The 16,721-nt window shown below is 45.3% G+C and overlaps 1 protein-coding gene across 1 annotated transcript in view; it reads right to left on the bottom strand.

Annotated features, from left to right (window-relative positions):
• The window catches only part of TRIO (trio Rho guanine nucleotide exchange factor), a 218,637-nt gene that overhangs the window by 183,473 nt on the left and 18,443 nt on the right, over positions 1–16,721 (bottom strand). The window contains exons 5-6 of the mRNA XM_056854855.1: positions 14,502–14,624; positions 2,277–2,468 (exon numbers count right to left, since the gene is read on the bottom strand). Of these exons, the coding sequence (XP_056710833.1) occupies positions 2,277–2,468; positions 14,502–14,624 (315 nt within the window). The remainder of the gene's footprint in view (positions 1–2,276; positions 2,469–14,501; positions 14,625–16,721) is intronic.

Raw genomic sequence — 16,721 nt, 5'->3', positions numbered from 1 at the left:
GATTGTAAGTTGGTTTGATTCTTTCTTAAGTGGTAGAAAAAATAGGCATATCAAAACCAACTCTTCTTTTTCTTCTTCTTCTACTCAATAGGCTGACATGTGACCTTGGTCTCAAATCAAGTTGTGGCTGGGTAAACACTTTGCATAAACAAAAGCAGCAGTTGGTTTCACGTCAATTGCTGGCCTTTTTGTTGGCGAATGGCATTCATAACCCTTGCACAAGTTCACATTATCCCTCAAACATATCACAAGGGTGGTAAAGGATATTCAGCAGAACGAGAAAGCAATATAAAGACTACAACTGAAAGCTTAACCCGAGGAAGGTGTTTGACTGCGGTTTCTCGATGCAGAAGTCCTTGGTAATTTAAGGTAACTTCTAAGATGCGTAGTCCCTAGTGAATTTTAAAAAACGCAGCCAGTGAGAAGCAGGCCTGCTGGGCTGTCTCCATAACTGCAGCAAGCTTTCCGGAATGGAATGAGCTGTTGGCTCTTAAGCTCAGTTTCCAATTGCCTGTCATTCTTTTGTTTCAGTTATGGGCCATGGTGGTGTTGGAGGTTTTATTCAGCTAAGTGAGGCAGGACAATATACTTGACTGCTTCTTTGACTTAATAAATAACGTAAAGCAGAGCTGTGTTTTGGTCCCGCTAGACACGAGTTAGGTAGCAGCCAATACAGGTATTGGAAAGACCAAAGGAGGCAAGAGTTCCTCTGCACCTCTGTGTAGAAGAGAGGATTCCTGCCCGGCCTGTTCTTCTCACTCTCATGATAAGCGGCAGCTGGTGGAGTGAGCCTTTGATATAACCCTCAAACGCCTGAGGGCCCCGTATGGCTTTGAATCCAGTCGCCTTACATATTTGTCTTTAAAATGCATGTTTGCCATTGGTACTTTGTTCTCCCTAATAGGGCCTCAAAGCAGCAGAGTAGGGATTCGAACCTGGGGCCTCCCAGATCCTCATCTGACACTTGAACCACTGTGCTACAATAGCCTCCTTAATAACATGGAAAAGGCCCACTCCTAATTGCCATTTTGAGTCTGCTTATATTTTGGAAATAAGAAGAAGAGTTGGTTTTTACATGCCGACTTTCTCTACCACTTAAAGTGAGAATCAAACCGGCTTACAATCACCTTCCCTTCCCCCCAACAGTCACCCTGTGAGGTAGGTGGGGCTGAGAGAGCTCTGACAGAGTTGTGACTAGCCCAAGGTCACCCAGCTGGCTTCATGTGGAGGAGTGGGGAAACCAACCCGGTTCACCAGATTAGCCTCCGCCGCTCCTAACCACTACATCACGCTGGCTCCATTAGATACTACCTGGTTGTGGACCTTGCTTTTCATTTGCCTTAAAACTGTACCTTTTCTTAGCTGCAGGGTTGGATCTATTCCCGTGCAAGGTTTTTTTTTTTTTTGGGGGGGGGGTTGCTGCAGAAAAAGACCTTTCCCTAGCACCAAAAAAGCTCAGGCCAACACAGAGGTTTCCTTGTGCCCTGCTCTCAAGACGCAACTTTTTGTGCTGGCATACAGATTCCAGAAGTGTGAGTCTCTTTCTTGCCTGAAGTACATGGAGCTAAGAGTGCTGGAAGCAAATTCCCAAGGCACTGCTGACTGAACCTACTCCAAGGGCCGGCCTGCCACGCCAGCCACTGGGAAGGGTCTTCTCCCATGACGCCTCCCTTAAAAGGCAAACGCATGAATGCCTTAGGTTATGAAGCCACTTCAGAACTCAAATTAGCTCAGTTCCACAGGGCCTGCAAGATGGAGATGTTCCCCCCAGCTGATGGTTTTAGATCTTAGCTGGGGCCCCTACTCTACCCAATTGCCTCGCCTCCTCACCTGACTGCTAGTCATCAGTGCTGATATGTAAGCACCACCTGGATTTTGGGTTTTAAGCTGTTTAATTTTGGGATATCATAGGTTTTGATTTGAAACTGTTTATTATTCTGACATTGTTTTAACTGGAATATTGAGCCTGACCTTGGTTGGAAAAGAAACTCACAGAACAATGACAACTGCAGCAGCATTCTCCTGCCTGTGCTCCATAGCACCTCATATGATAGGCATGCTCCTCTGATACTGGAGAGAATAGGTGTGCATCATGACTAGTGTTCATTTTGACTAGTAGCCATGAATACCCCTTTCCTCCATGAACATGTCCACTCCCCTCTTAAAACCTTCCAAGTTGGCAGGGCGGGATAGAAATCTAATATAATCAATTAATTAAGTAATTAAGGCCACACCAAGCTCTGGCCACTGCCGGCCGCTGTGTGAAGTATACTGACCTGCTCTGCTTTCTGGTGGAAAATAGCGGACATATCCAGCAAGGTGCTGCGCTCGTCCAGGGCGGCGGCAAAGGCTTTCCACTCCTGCTCCAACTGGCTGGCGATCTGCTTGATCTGCTGCGAAGCGTAGTGGCCCGACTCCACCAAGCGGTTGGCCACAGACATGATCCGGTTGATGTTCACGTACACATTCTGCACAAAAAAGGAGAAACAAACAAGTTACACCAGCATATTCCGGTTCAAGGACCCTGAAGAGGAGTGCTGGACCACTGTGAATCCCCTCTATCCTGATGGTCCTATAAACGAGGGTTACAGGCATCTTGCAAATACAGAGCTGTTTTTTTTAACCAGGCGCAGAAGGGATGCTTTCATTCCATTATTTTTAAAAAGCAACCTTCAGGAGACAGATCAGAAGTGCCCAGTAGGATTTTCAGTGATCCAAGAACGGGGCTTTAGCTTCTGGCACAGCTCACTGTTCCGCTGAAGACCTGAAGACATCAAATTAAGCTATATAACAGAACCTGACCATACCTAGCATACCACACCACATATCATGACATCGTGCTTCCCTACAATCCAACAGATGCAGTGGCACAACAAAACTCACTGAACAATGACAACTGCAGCAGCATTATCCTGTCTGTTTTCCACAGCACCTCATATGAGAGGCATGCTCCTCTGATACTGACTAGTGTTCATCATGACTAGTGTTCATTTTGACTAGTAGCCATGAATACCCCTTTCCTCCATGAACATGTCCACTCCCCTCTTAAAGCCTTCCAAGTTGGCAGCCATCACCACATTTTGGGGCAGGGAGTTCCACAATTTAACTATGCGTTGTGTGAAGAAATGCTTCCTTTGGTCTGTTTTTAATCTCTCACCCTCCAACAGAACTGCAAATGCTTCTTTCACATTTGAAAGGAGGACAAAATGCTCAAGAGACCTGTCAGGGAAGCAAAACAAAGCGCTCAGACCATACGAGCAAGGACAATATTTCTTCCAGCCTCACCAGTGCTAGACAGCAGACATGGCCTCAGGCACATTGGCAGGAGACACGAGGCCACCTAAGCCAAGGAGTCAAGAGTTCAACCCACCTCACCCAGCTCCAGACTCTGCTTCATACACGGGAATCAAAGAAACCTGCCCTTGTGGAACCAAGCGTGCCAGAATGCACCTATGCGGCAAAGATGGCCTCAACATACATTTTTTTAAAAACCCCAGCAGCTACCAGGTTGGAGCCCATGCGAATGTCCCATACTGGGAGAGGGGCCTGTAATTTTTGCCAGGGCTCCCTCCTATTGCAGACGTCAGATCCCCTCCCCCAATTATATTCTCAAGAATCCCCAAGAACATTTCAGAGGGCAGTTTGGGCTGAAGGCCGTGGGAGGGGGCAGGTGAGGAAGATCCCCCTCTGCTGACAGAAGGGATGTCAATCAGTGGGAAGCCAAGCCAACATCATGTCCTGTTCACACCCAGGGACCTGCGGGAGGCAGACAGGTGTCACATCAAAACAGGGATAGTATAAGCATTATTGTATCTCCTGATTCCACAACAGCCAGAGCTGAAAATGGCTATTTATAGGATTGAGTGACTGCAGCTGTTAACAGTGGCCTGGAGTCTGTAGGAACTCACAACAGAACTTTGACCAGGATCCTGTAAAGGCTTTACATTGGATCTAGGTCTCCAGATGCCTCACAGTCAACAGAGAGATCTTGGGAAAGCTGGTCACACACTGTACCATCCAAGCTGTGCTTCTGACTGGGCCTTCAGTCTTGACTGCTCTCGGAGCCCTGGGGTCAACCATGGGCTCCTTGGCAAATACCCACTCTCCTTCATGGGTCCCTCAGCAGACCCAGATTCTGGTGATGGCTCCTGCTCCTGAGTTTCCAGAGCTTCTGGTCCAGTAACCACAGCTGCCCCCAAATTCCCTGACAGCTGATGATTATCCGAGGGCCCAGGACTCAGGGTCTGTCACAGTTTTGTCCCCCACAAGATCTACCACCATGGTGTTCTCCTCCACTGATGATGAGTCATCAGGCCCAGACCCAATCCATCATCTAGAGTTAGGTTGCATTATCACATTAGTCAGATTCGAGGCATCTTACTGCCCAATTGCAATCCTGTTGACCCAAAGAGGACTTCTGCAGGGGTATCTGTGGGCAGGATCAAAGCCTAAGACTTTAGAGACAGTTTTCACCAGCCTTCCAGGCTTTGGAAGAACACACCTCCCCCTCCTGCATCCAAACACTCCCTCCCCAAGGAGCCATATAATATACTTAAAATGGAATGTTTCCAACTACTGTAAGCCTCCAGAAACTGAAGCAATACAACTGAGCTGCCATGTTTTGAATCCACAAACAAATGCTACCTTACTACGTAGCCACTACGTTAAAGTGTCTCACAAGCCGGTATACAGTCAGAATCTTAAGTATACCACTCTTTCACATAACGTACGGGTTTTAAGATCTGACTCAATGCACTGCAAGGACCTACACAGAAGCCACTCTCAAAGTACCTAAACGCACCCCATTTAACCTCAGATCACATGGTATACAGTAATCTGCTTTCACCCATATTATGAGTACACCTTGTCCAGACATATCCAGCGTGATCGGAAAACTGGACCCTTTGAGCCTGCATGCAGGCAGATCCGTGCTGCCTGCTTTCAATGTTTCCTGTCCCCTAAAAAAATAAAATACAGTCCACACTGCATCGTAGGTGGAGACTGAAAGTCTGCAGTTGTTAGTTTGTTGGTTGTTGTTGTTCCTGTTGTTTCTGGTTGACCAACCGAACCCAAAGGGTGCTCAATAACAGCACAACTTCATTGTGGAGAGGAGTGACCAGTGGGGTGCCACAGGGGTCTGTCCTGGGACCTGTACTATTTAATATTTTTATAAATGACTTGGATGATGGAATAGAGGACATGATAATCAAATCTGCAGATGACACCAAGTTGGGAGGGGTAGTTAATACCCCAGAGGACAGGGTCAGAGTTCAGCATGACCTTGATAGACTGGAGAGTTGGGCCATAAGCAATAAAATGAATTTCAATAGGGAGACGTGTAAGGTACTTCACCTAGGCAGAAACAACATAAGGCACAGGTACAGGATGGGAGATAGCTGGTGTCATGGCCTCAACAGTAAGTGACTCAGAGGGGTCAGCAGAAGAGCTGGAACAGCTTACCGCTCCTCCTGGAAACGCGGCAGAGAAGCCATGGGATGATTTAAAAGGGCCGGTAGAAGCTTCAACATCTAGACGGCTTGATAGATTCCAGCCCTCCTCAAAAGCCAGAGGGAGGGAAACAGCTGATGAGTTACAGCAAGAAACCAGAGCTCTGCTAGATTATTCAGACGTCTTCAGCCTTTGTAATCTCTTTACGACAGTGAGTAATGGCAGGATCAAGCTCACTCCAACAACCGGCCAGATTTAAGGTGCGGCAAAACCCAGCTGAAATGTGGATGCAATCACTGAACTCTGGCCTCAGTCACGCACCACTCCGGTACTCTCTTGCCTGCTTTTGACCTCAGATTGACTTAGGGCAATGACCAACGGACTGCTAGTGACCCTGACCTCAAACTGCCTATTTGACGCTCCTGCTGTCTAGCCTCTGATAACTACCAGCCCCCAGCCTGACTTTTGGATTGTTTACTGGACTTGGCATTCCCTGCTGTCTCCACTTTTTAGTGCAGCAGTCAGGCTGCAGAAGCCTTGGCTTCTGTTCCCTCCTTCGCATCCTGCCACGCCCGTTCTCAACTCCCTCTGCACCGCGCTGCAGCAGCAGCCCCGCCAGCCAGCCTGGCCAGTGCAGTTGGCTTGACAACAGTACATGTGAAAGAGACCTGGGAGTCTTAGTGGACCACAAACTGAATATGAGTCAACAGTGTGATATGGCGGCTAAGAAGGCCAATGCAATTCTGGGATGCATCAATAGGAGTATTATGTCTAGATCAAAGGAAGTAATTCTACCACTGTATTCTGCATTGGTCAGACCTCACTTGGAATACTGTGTCCAGTTTTGGGCTCCACAATTTAGGAAGGATGTTGACAAGTTGGAGCGTGACCAGAGTGACCAGAATGATCAAAGGTCTGGAATCTATGCCCTTATGAGGAAAGACCTAAGGAGCTGGGTTTGTTTAGTCTGGAGAAGAGAAGGTTAATGGGGTGACCTGGTAGCCATGTTTAAATATTTGAAGGGATGCCATGTTGAGGGAACTAGCTTGTTCTCGGTTGCTTCAGAGACTAGGACACTGAGTAATGGATTTTAACTAAGAGAAAAGCGATTCCACCTAAACATTAGGAAGAACTTTCTGACGGTGAAAGCGGTTCGATGGTGGAATGTGCTGCCTCGGGGGGGGGGGTGGAGTCCCCGTCTTTGGAGGTCTTTAAGCAGAGGTTGGACGGCCATATGTCGGGAGTGCTTTGATTGTGGGATCCTGCATGGCAGGGGGTTGGACTGGATGGCCCTTGTGGTCTCTTCCAACCATGTGTGTGATTTTTGTTTAGCAGCTGATACAGGTACTCTGGTGAGATAGTTACACCTTTGCTTTGTGATGGTTCAATGTACACACAATTATTAAAAATATTGTTTAAAATTACATTCAGGCTATGTGTATAAAGTGTAAATAAAACATAATTGGATTTGGGTCCCATCTCCAGGATATCTCATTATGTATAAGCAAAAATTCCAAAATATTCCAATATATGGGAAGATCCAAAATACGGACCACTTCTAGTCCCAAGCAGTCCGGATAAGGGACACTCAACCTCTACTATTAAAATAATTTCTAACCATTTTGGATCAAATATGAGAAGCTAGATCACAGACTGTCGACAAGATGCCACACATAGGAGAGGGGGGCTCTAGCTGTCAATTGCTGAACATGTTAGGTAGGAGGCTACGAAACCAGACAGAGAATGCCATCCCAGACCAAAGGACCGTCTAGTTCAGCATTCTGCATCATGACACCCCATTTCCTGAACTGGTTCAGAAAAGGGATATGGTTATTATTCAAAGCCCTTCAAGGTCTGCGTGTCCACTTGGACTCTTACATAACTCATTTTACATTCCCGGCTGCCTCATTTTGTTTGCCCCTCTTCAAATACACAGGGAAGAGTCTAGAACGTGTCCCATTTTAATTACCATATGAGTAGGGGGAGGAATACGCAACCCACACTGATCACAAGTGAATCCAGTTCATCTTTAAAGTGTATGTTTGTATTGTGCCTATTTAAAACAATGTGGCCTATTTTAAATGTTCTGTTCAGAAGGAGCACACAGCCCCAGTGAATAACCAAATCGCCTCCGGGGGGGGGGGAGGGGAGGCCAGGCTGAAATTGGGACTTCAGTAAACTTCCACACTCAAAGAGGCAGCTCAAAGCTCCCCCTCCCCAACAGTACAAGGAGACTAATGACTTGCTTCCACCTTCAGATATAACTCCAGGATTCCAAAAATGAAGACAAATTAAGCCTTTCGAAAACGTTCGTCTCACTGAAGAACTAGCTATCACGTTGCTTCATCTAAACAGGGCATGGGCAAGTAGTGGGCAATACTCTCAGAACGACAGAGTTACACAAGACGTTTCATAGACTTCTCTCTGCCACAGCTAGACGGAGAAAACTGGGGCTGCTGAGGTGAATTCACCTCAATGCCCCAGCACACAACCTGGATGTTAAAAAGCCTGCTGACTTTCACTCGACCACATCTGCATAAATTGGGCTTCAGATGCATGTTGAGGTCAGACAGGAGACATCTCAGGCACTTCAGTGACCAAAGCCACCAGGGCTGGGGGAAGTCATCTAAGGGCCCTTTTCTAAAGTGACATTACAGATGTGGCAGATGCTGGCAAAACCATGTAGACAACATGTAATGTCTAAATCGAAGCAGATCCATGCTGCTGAACGGGGCAGTTTAACTCAAGGACCGGATTAATCCCAGGCATTTTCATCTCCAAGGAGCTCAGCACAGCTCAGCCCCTCATCGTCTCAGCCCCGTTTTGAGAGCCACAAACGAACAAAATAGCACCAGGCTTGTAAAGCTATTACTATATTCTACTACACAAATAAAAAAAACCCAAATGTTATGCACAAAGCACCAAACACAACAGAAGGCACAACAGACACCTTGCTTTGTACAGTAACAAAAATACAACCACAACCGCTGCCCTGAATACCGCGATAACCCCGAGCCCGGAAAGTAAAGGCAAGTTGCTCAAGTGTCAACAGTCCTGTGCAGAAATCCAATGACATCAACAGGCAACCGGACTGAGGAGGATCTTGCAGCCGCGGAAAGATGAAGATATCAGTGAACAGGGTGCAGGGAAAACGATCCGGAACTTGTTATCTAGATATTCTCAACACTTTTCACATAAGGCTTCATCAGCCTAAAAATATGGTGTACAAAAAATATACAACTAATTCGAAAGACTGTGCCCATTTATGTGCGATCACTTTTTTATGTACTTTTGGTAACGTACAAAAAAACGGAATACTTGGATGCTTAATGATGAGATATTCTGCAGTATGTTGATCAATATAGTTTAAAGCTGAAGCCTCATAAACAACTGTCCAAATAATCAGATTTATCGCTTTAACGGGATTTGAAGGTAGGGGACGATACAAATTTATGTCCCCTAATTGCCTAAGGTTCTCATGATTATAATCCTCCGCATTGAGGATCACGATCGAGCCCCATTTGTCTGCAGCCTTAATTACTATGGACTGGTCATCATTTATTTTTTGCAATGTGTCCATTTGTTCTTTAGAAAAGTTGTTTCGTATTGGAAACCTATGTTTCTCCATCCTTCCCACATCTCTTAAAACTAAGTACTGAAAGGTAAGAATTAGGTGGTTTGAGCTGTAAGGGTTAAAAGTTGATTTAGGTCTGAATAAAGAAGGACGAAAACCACCGCCCTTGAAATGCTCATGTAATTTAATTTGACGGAAAAGTTTGAACAAATCAACTCTGGCTTGAAACGAAGAGTATTTCGGGGTAGGGACGAATCCCAACCTCAAATTCAACACTTGCTTTTCTTCATCAGTGAGTATCCTATCCGACAAATTCAAAACTAAATTCACCTCTTCCTGTTCCTGTGGGGATGGGGAACTTATTGGTAATTCCTCGGGCGGCCTCCCGAAAGTGAAAAATGAGGTCTATTGGAAAAAGAGGAACCTGCACTAGAGGAACTAAAAGTATCAGGATCCTGAGGTTGCACCTGAATTCAACTCGTTTCTTCTATTGTTAGGGAGTCGTGGCGCAGAACGGGTGTTCTGATATTCCCAATAATATACTTTTGGGTGTAGTCTGTCATGTCCCTATTGCATTTCCGTATCTTATAGGCTTTGATATTTGCTATATAACCTTCTAATTCATTTTCTATGGTTTCTAATTGTTTTTTAAAAGATTCCTCAACCATCTTAACTCTAAGCTCTGTTTTAATAGTTTCAATTTCCTGTTCTGCTATATCAGCCTCCGCAGAGGCTTGCTGAATCACAAGCAGCATTAGGTCCGTTGAGGCAGCGGTACAATATTGCTACCCATTTATTTTTAAATTCTGGACAATTGAGAAATAGCGCAGGAGCCTTTTGTATGCACAAACCTCTTGGTTGAGATCCAGCGTAGTGCAATGGTTAAGAGCGGTGGACTCTAATCTGGAGAACTGGGTTTGATTCCCCACTACTCCACATGAAGCCAGCTGGGTGACCTTGGGCTAATTACAGTTCCCTACGAACTCTCTCAGCCCCACCTACCTCACAGGGTGTCTGTTGTGGGGAGAGGAAGGGAAGGAGATTGTAAGCCGGTTTGGTTCTCTCTTAAGTGGTAAGAAAGTCGGCATATAAAAACCAACTCTTCTCCTAGCAGCCTGCTAAGGTAGGTGAGCCTGACCGTGTGTTACTGGCCCCAGATCCGGCAGTGAGCTTTCACTGCACAGAGGAGGCTCAAACCTGGGCCTCCCAGACACCCTAATCACTCTGCCACCCACAAATAAGGCAACGTAAAAAATTTTCTTGATGTGACAAAAGCAGCCTTAGCTTTCTGCATTAAGAGCTTGGACTCCTAACAAAACTACAATGTCTTTGGATATGATCTAGTTCAGGACTCAAAAACTCCCAGGTGCAAGGGAGCCACAGAACCTAAAATTTCATTGTGGCACCCAGTATTTTCATCAGCCATGTATTGTTAAGTGTCTCTTGGTGATTCTCAGCAAAAGTACAAAGCTTATTTAGGCGAGGCACAGAGGTTTGCTTGTGTGTGATGACAACCAGGGTCACCCCACATTTATAGCTTTTTTTTTTAAAGGACTAGCAACTGTTAAGAATTTAGGATTAGGTTTTGTAGTAGCAATAATTAGGAAGCATGGTCATTAAAACCCTGAAAGTTAAAGAGGCAGGATAATGCTGCTGCAGTCGTCTTGTTTGTGGGCTTCCCAGAGGCACCTGGTTGGCCACTGTGTGAACAGACTGCTGGACTTGACGGGCCTGGGTCTGATCCAGCAGGGTCTTTCTTATGTTCTTAAAGAGTAAGTCTGGCTCCCAAGTTTTTGAGGTGGCTCCTAAAGCTAAAGAAAATTTCTCAAGGCCCAATCTAGCTAGCTACGTCCCTAGTGCCTAAGCTGCAAGTTGATCAGATTCGGCTCTTGGCTTCAGTTGCTTCAGTAGGTCTTCTCCAGGGGTCGGCAAACTCATTAGTCAAAAGAGCCAAATATCAACAGTACAACGATTGAGATTTCTTTTGAGAGCCAAATTTCTTAAACTTAAACTATATAGGTAGGTACACTGTTTATTAACTTAATAAACATTAAAGTTTTAAGTCTTAATTAAACTATAGGTACACTGAATAAAAGTTGATATCATACTTAATAGTGATCTTATTTATTGATAAAAATTAAATTGTCTCTGCCATTTCCCCCTCCCCGTCCGGAGTCCTCATCTGGAGGCCTGGTCTACCGCCATAAAAGCCTACTGGTAGACCTGGGGGCTTATCGCACTCACTCCAGGGAACGTTTCTGAACCCTTTAACACCCGGAGCATTCCTTCCCCCACGCACCACATTTTCTCGTTCTCGTCATGAAGCTGTTTTGGAGCCATATAATGCCCGCTGTTTCCCAAAACAGTTAAATGACGCTTTAAAAACTTACCCCGTTCCCATGACGTTTTCTCCTTGGGTGCGATAACACCACTGGCGTCCGGCTGAGTCCCATTGGGAGGCCAGGTCTACCCATTGGCTTTCTTGGCAGTAGATCTGGCCTCCAGAGGCCCATAGAAGCCAATTGGTAGACCTGGCCTCTGAAGGGGGACTTTTTCCCCTCCTCGGAGTACAGGTCTACCGCCAAGAAAGCCAGTGGGTAGACATGGCCTCCCAATGGGACTCAGCCGGAGGCCAGGTCTACCAAAGGAAGCCCGCCCCGCCCAACAGCTGATAGGCGGGCGGGAGGGGCAGGAACCGCTGAGCCAGCCGCCCAGCAATCGCACAGCTAGAGGGGAGGCTTTAGCCTCCCAACCACTGAGGGCAAGGGAAAGGGGGACCCGGCCATTATCCACGGGGGGGCGGGGGGGAGAGAGACAGCGCGCCCGCTCACCTGCTCTCTCGCACTCTCTCTCTCTCTCTCTCAGGTGCGCCAACTCCGCAGCCTGGCTGCTGGCGCGAGTGGGCACGAGAGCAGGGGCTCCGAACCAAGTTCGAAGAGCCACACTCAATGGGCCGAAGACCCGCATGCGGCTCAGGAGCCGCGGTTTGCCGACCCCTGTTCTAGACTGATGAAGATGACTGAACCCATGTTTATGGTAGCAACAAAGCTAGGACTCGTGTGCACATGAATGTGTTACTGTAAGCGAAAGAAAGTGAGCAGTACAAGCTCAATGTCCCCCTTTCACATAATCCTCACCTAGGATGATCTCTACAGACAACTCAGTATTTATTCCCATTTTTTTCCAATTCTTGCTCTCTGCTTAGATGCTTCAATAATTAGTGCTTTTGGATATAGGCATGCCTTCACAGCCCTCTCTGCAAAAAACAAAAACTCTATTCAGTAGCATTAAAGAGCAACTTTGGACTTTTTAACCAGGCTACATCTGAATCTGAAACTCAAAGCCATGCTAGAGAGAACAAAGCCCATCAGATTTGTTTTTCATTGACAGTTTTTCATTGACAGTCTGACGGCTACTTATTTCAGAATGCTATTTTTTTTTTTAATCTACCATACCATTCTTGCTTTAAGGAATTCAAAGTACAGGTTGCACATCCCTTATCCGGCCATATCCTTTTGAGCTGGCATGCAGGCATATTACTCACAGGCCCTCAGCGGCACCACTGAGGGTTCCATGTACACAAAATCATTAAAAATATTGTTTAAAATTACATTCAGGCTATGTGTATAAAGTATATATAAAACGTAAATGAATTTCGTGCTTAGACTTGGGTCCCAACCCCAAGAGATCTCATTGTGTATATGCAAAAATTCCTAAATATTCCAAAATACGGAAAGATCCAAAGTACAGACCACTTCTGGTCCCAAGCAGTCCGGATAAGGGATACTCAACCTGCAGCTGACACCATGGACCCTGGCAACCTGCCATCCAAAGAGTTTGAGCCGACACCAACTTAGTTCTTAAGTCAACAACACCATGTCTCCTCGAGATCACTACTACACAGGACCCGAATCTGCACCTGTTCTCTTGGCTGCCAACCCAAATCCAACCACAAAAGGCAGCCATCTTTAAGAGATCTGTCAAATAAATTACATCAGCATAATTCCAGAACCTGATGAAGGATCGGTATTCCAGTTTTGCCACAAAAATCAAGCCCCTGATATTTAGGAAGGAGAACTCAAGTCCCTCTGGACTGAGCAGAAACTCTTAAGTTATAGAAGACTGAAGCAAAAGAACTATTTTTTAGACTGTACACTATTTCAGGGACAAATCACAGCTCGGGGTACATAAGAACATAAGAAAAGCCACCTATATTATGCACCAGCAGTCTGGTTCCATCCTGGTCCAAGTGGAGCCCATCTCTTTTGCACAGGCTCAGCTGGTCCAAAAATGTTGCCCAGTTCCTAACAAATCTAAAGCCCTCCTCCCTACACCAACACCCATGCATTGAGACTCCCCAACTCTTCCTGCCTAGCTGGTCCTAAGCACAGAACAGGTAGCATTTCAGAGAAAGCTACCTTGGAAATCCTGGCTTTTAGTCTCCTGCCTAGAAACCTAAATTTGGGTTCTAGGACCTCTGGACTACCTCCAGATCACCTCTAGACTACCTAAATTTGAATTCCAGGACCTCCAAACTACACTTCCCCACATCGTTGATGCCAACATGCACCACGACCACTGGCTCTTCCCAGAATATTTGCTTGGCATCTCCTTTTTTAAAAAATGGATCAGGTACTAAGTGAAGTGCAAGACCTCTACCTGAGATCCTGCCACTCAGGGCAGACAACACTGACTTTAATAGGCCAATGGTCTGATTCAATGTAAAGGCAGCTCTTCTCTCTTTTAGACTGATATTGTTCTTGATATACCACCACACTAGATAAACAGAGTCAGCCAATCATTGAGTTGGAAGCGTCCATAGAGGCCATCTAGTCTAACCCCCTGCTCAATGCAGGATCAGCCTTGAGCATCCCTGACAAATGCTTGTCTGGCCTCTGCTTAAAGACTGCTCATGAGGCGGAGCTCACTACTTCCCTAGGTAGCTGATTCCACTGCTGAACTGCTATTACTAATAAAAAATTCTTCCTAATGTCCAGCCGGTAACTTTCTGCCCTCAATTTAAACCCATTGTTGTGAGTCCTATGATCCTCTGCTGTCAACAGGAACAGCTCCCTGCCCTCCTCTAAGTGACAGCCCTTCAAATACTTCAAGAGAGAAATCATGTCCTTCAACCTCCTCTTCTCCAGACTGAACATTCCCAACTCCCTCAGCCTTTCCTCGTAGGGCTTGGTCTCCAGTCCCCAATCATCCTCGTCGCTCTCCTCTGCACCTGCTCCATTCTGTCCACGTCCTTTTTGAAGTGAGGCCTCCAGAACTGCACACAATACTCCAGGTGTGGCCTGAACAATGCTGTGTACAGCGGAACTATGACATCTTGCGATTTGGATATTATGCCTCTGTTGATACACCTCATGATTGCATTAGCACACTGGTTCAACGTGTGCACTTTTCCCCATGGTAAAGAACAATGAGCACACCAGGGAAAATGTGTGTGCTTGCAACTGCCAGATATTCTTACCATACAGTTCATAGCAAAATGATTGTGCTGCGTCTGGAGCTCCATGGCATGAGGGTGACTGGCTCCGATCTCTGTGTAACTATTCAAAAACAGGCCTTTGTTGTGTGTGATCCAGTCAAACATCTAAGAGGAAAGAGGAAACAAATACTGGTCATGGAAGGACAAAAGGCTGCACAGTTGCATGTCTACAAGTGAAGGACCTCCAGAGATTTAAAACACGACTTTACAGTTATGCAGAACAGCGTAAACCAAGTTTGTAAACAGCCACTCGACTACTCACCTGTGGAAGGTAAGAATTTTATCCAAGTGACTATGCTGGGATGTTTAGCAATAGAGTAGCATGGGGGTAGAGGGGGGACACTCCAATTAAATATCCTCTTTTGGAACGAGGGAATGCATTTAAGACAAGGTTTTACTCACTCAGAATGTGTGGTATGAACATTGGTATGAACATTCTTATGCAATCTCCAGTATTAGATGATAATTCCTACACAACGTATTTTCAAGCACATGTTCAAACGTGACTAATTTTGGCCACAAGTTAACATACTATAATACATAACTGAAGAATCCAATGTTTAAATGTCACAAAGTTGAATTCTATATGCTGTTAGGCTTCTCAGAACTATATGAGACTGGCCTGGGTCTAAGAACATTGTTTTTGTTAGTACAAAATTTGTCTTTTCTATTTTCAACTTCCCCCGCACACCTCTCTCATGACAAAACTAAGGTATATGTGCTTAGGTAGCATAAGATGTACTATCTCTCAGCTCCTTCTTTAGTACTGGGTGTATGTTCAATTTTCCTTGCAGAAAATCAAGGCAACTGAAGAAAAAAAGGGGGGGAAAGAAACTCAACCTAAAAGTCAGAGGAAAGGGGTTGAGCTAAACACTATCTACTATAACAATATATATATATGTATATATATATATATATATATATATATATATATATGTGTGTGTGTGTGTGTGTGTGTGTGTGTTATATATTGTGCACAATTGTATTTTAAAAACACAGGGCCTAATAAGGCTTTCTAAAAAGCACAGAAATATTTACAAATATCACCAGCACATACACAGTTGATGTTAGTACATACAATGTCATCAATAATACATAGCAAAGGAAAGCAGATTCGTTGGCTGTGACATTTCCAAAATGCAAAAACCAATAGCTTCAAAGAGCCAGATTGGTGTAGTGGTTAAGAGTGGTGGACTCTAATCTGGCGAACTGGGTTGGTTTCCCCACTCCTTTACATGAAGCCAGCTGGGTGACCTTGGGCTAGTCACAGTTCTCTCCGAACTCTCTCAGCCACACCTACCTCACAATGTGTCAGTTGTGGGGAAGGGAAGGAGATTGTAAACTGATTCTCCTTAAAAAGTAGAGAAAGTTGGCATATAAAAATCAACTCTTCTTCTTCTGCACCAAGATATGAAAGGTAAGGATCACGGAGTAGGCGGCGTGCCTATCTAGAGTACCACATCTCCAAATATTTACTAAGGCGTGCAATATTTATTCATTTATGTTATTTGTACACATCTGGCACATCTTTCTCAGTTGGACTCGAGGCGGATAACACAGAGTGAGTAAATATAATTGATAAAATAGGACATTTAATTAACAATGCAACAGGATTAGGGTTGTAGAACCAATCAGAAATCTAAAAACACAACTGAAGCAGAGCGTAAGTATTAACATGACACAATTAAATGATGGAAAACATACATGGTAGGATCCTAGTTTCAGTAAGCTAAACACAGTAGTATAGACCACAATCCCTAATAATTTATCCAAGTATTGTGGTAAGTCATTTAGTACAGTGCATCTTGGTTGCCTGCATAGAAAAGCCTTCTCGAATAACTCCGTTTTGCATAGTTCGAACACATGAAGCTGCCGTATACTGAATCAGACCCTTGGTCCATCAATGTCAGCATTGTCCACTCAGACTGGCAGCAACTCTCCAGGGTCTCAGGCAGAGAGATCTTAATTTCACTTACTTGCCTAGTCCCTTTAACTGGAGATGACAGGGATTGAACCTGGGACCTTCTGTATACCAAGCAGATGCACTGAGCCACAACAGAAAGCCAGGAAAGCTGGAACCTCCCTGACCTCCTCAGGCAGGCCATTCCACAACAAATGCGTTTGTATAGGAAGTTGTTGATTTTGCCCCTTTGCAGGTTGGAACCTGCAGAAGCTCAGATGAGCGTTGCTGTCACGGCGGGG

Source organism: Euleptes europaea, chromosome 8 (genome assembly GCF_029931775.1).
Source record: "Euleptes europaea isolate rEulEur1 chromosome 8, rEulEur1.hap1, whole genome shotgun sequence".
Classification (NCBI taxonomy): domain Eukaryota; kingdom Metazoa; phylum Chordata; class Lepidosauria; order Squamata; family Sphaerodactylidae; genus Euleptes; species Euleptes europaea.
This window is presented reverse-complemented; position numbering and strand designations above follow the sequence as displayed.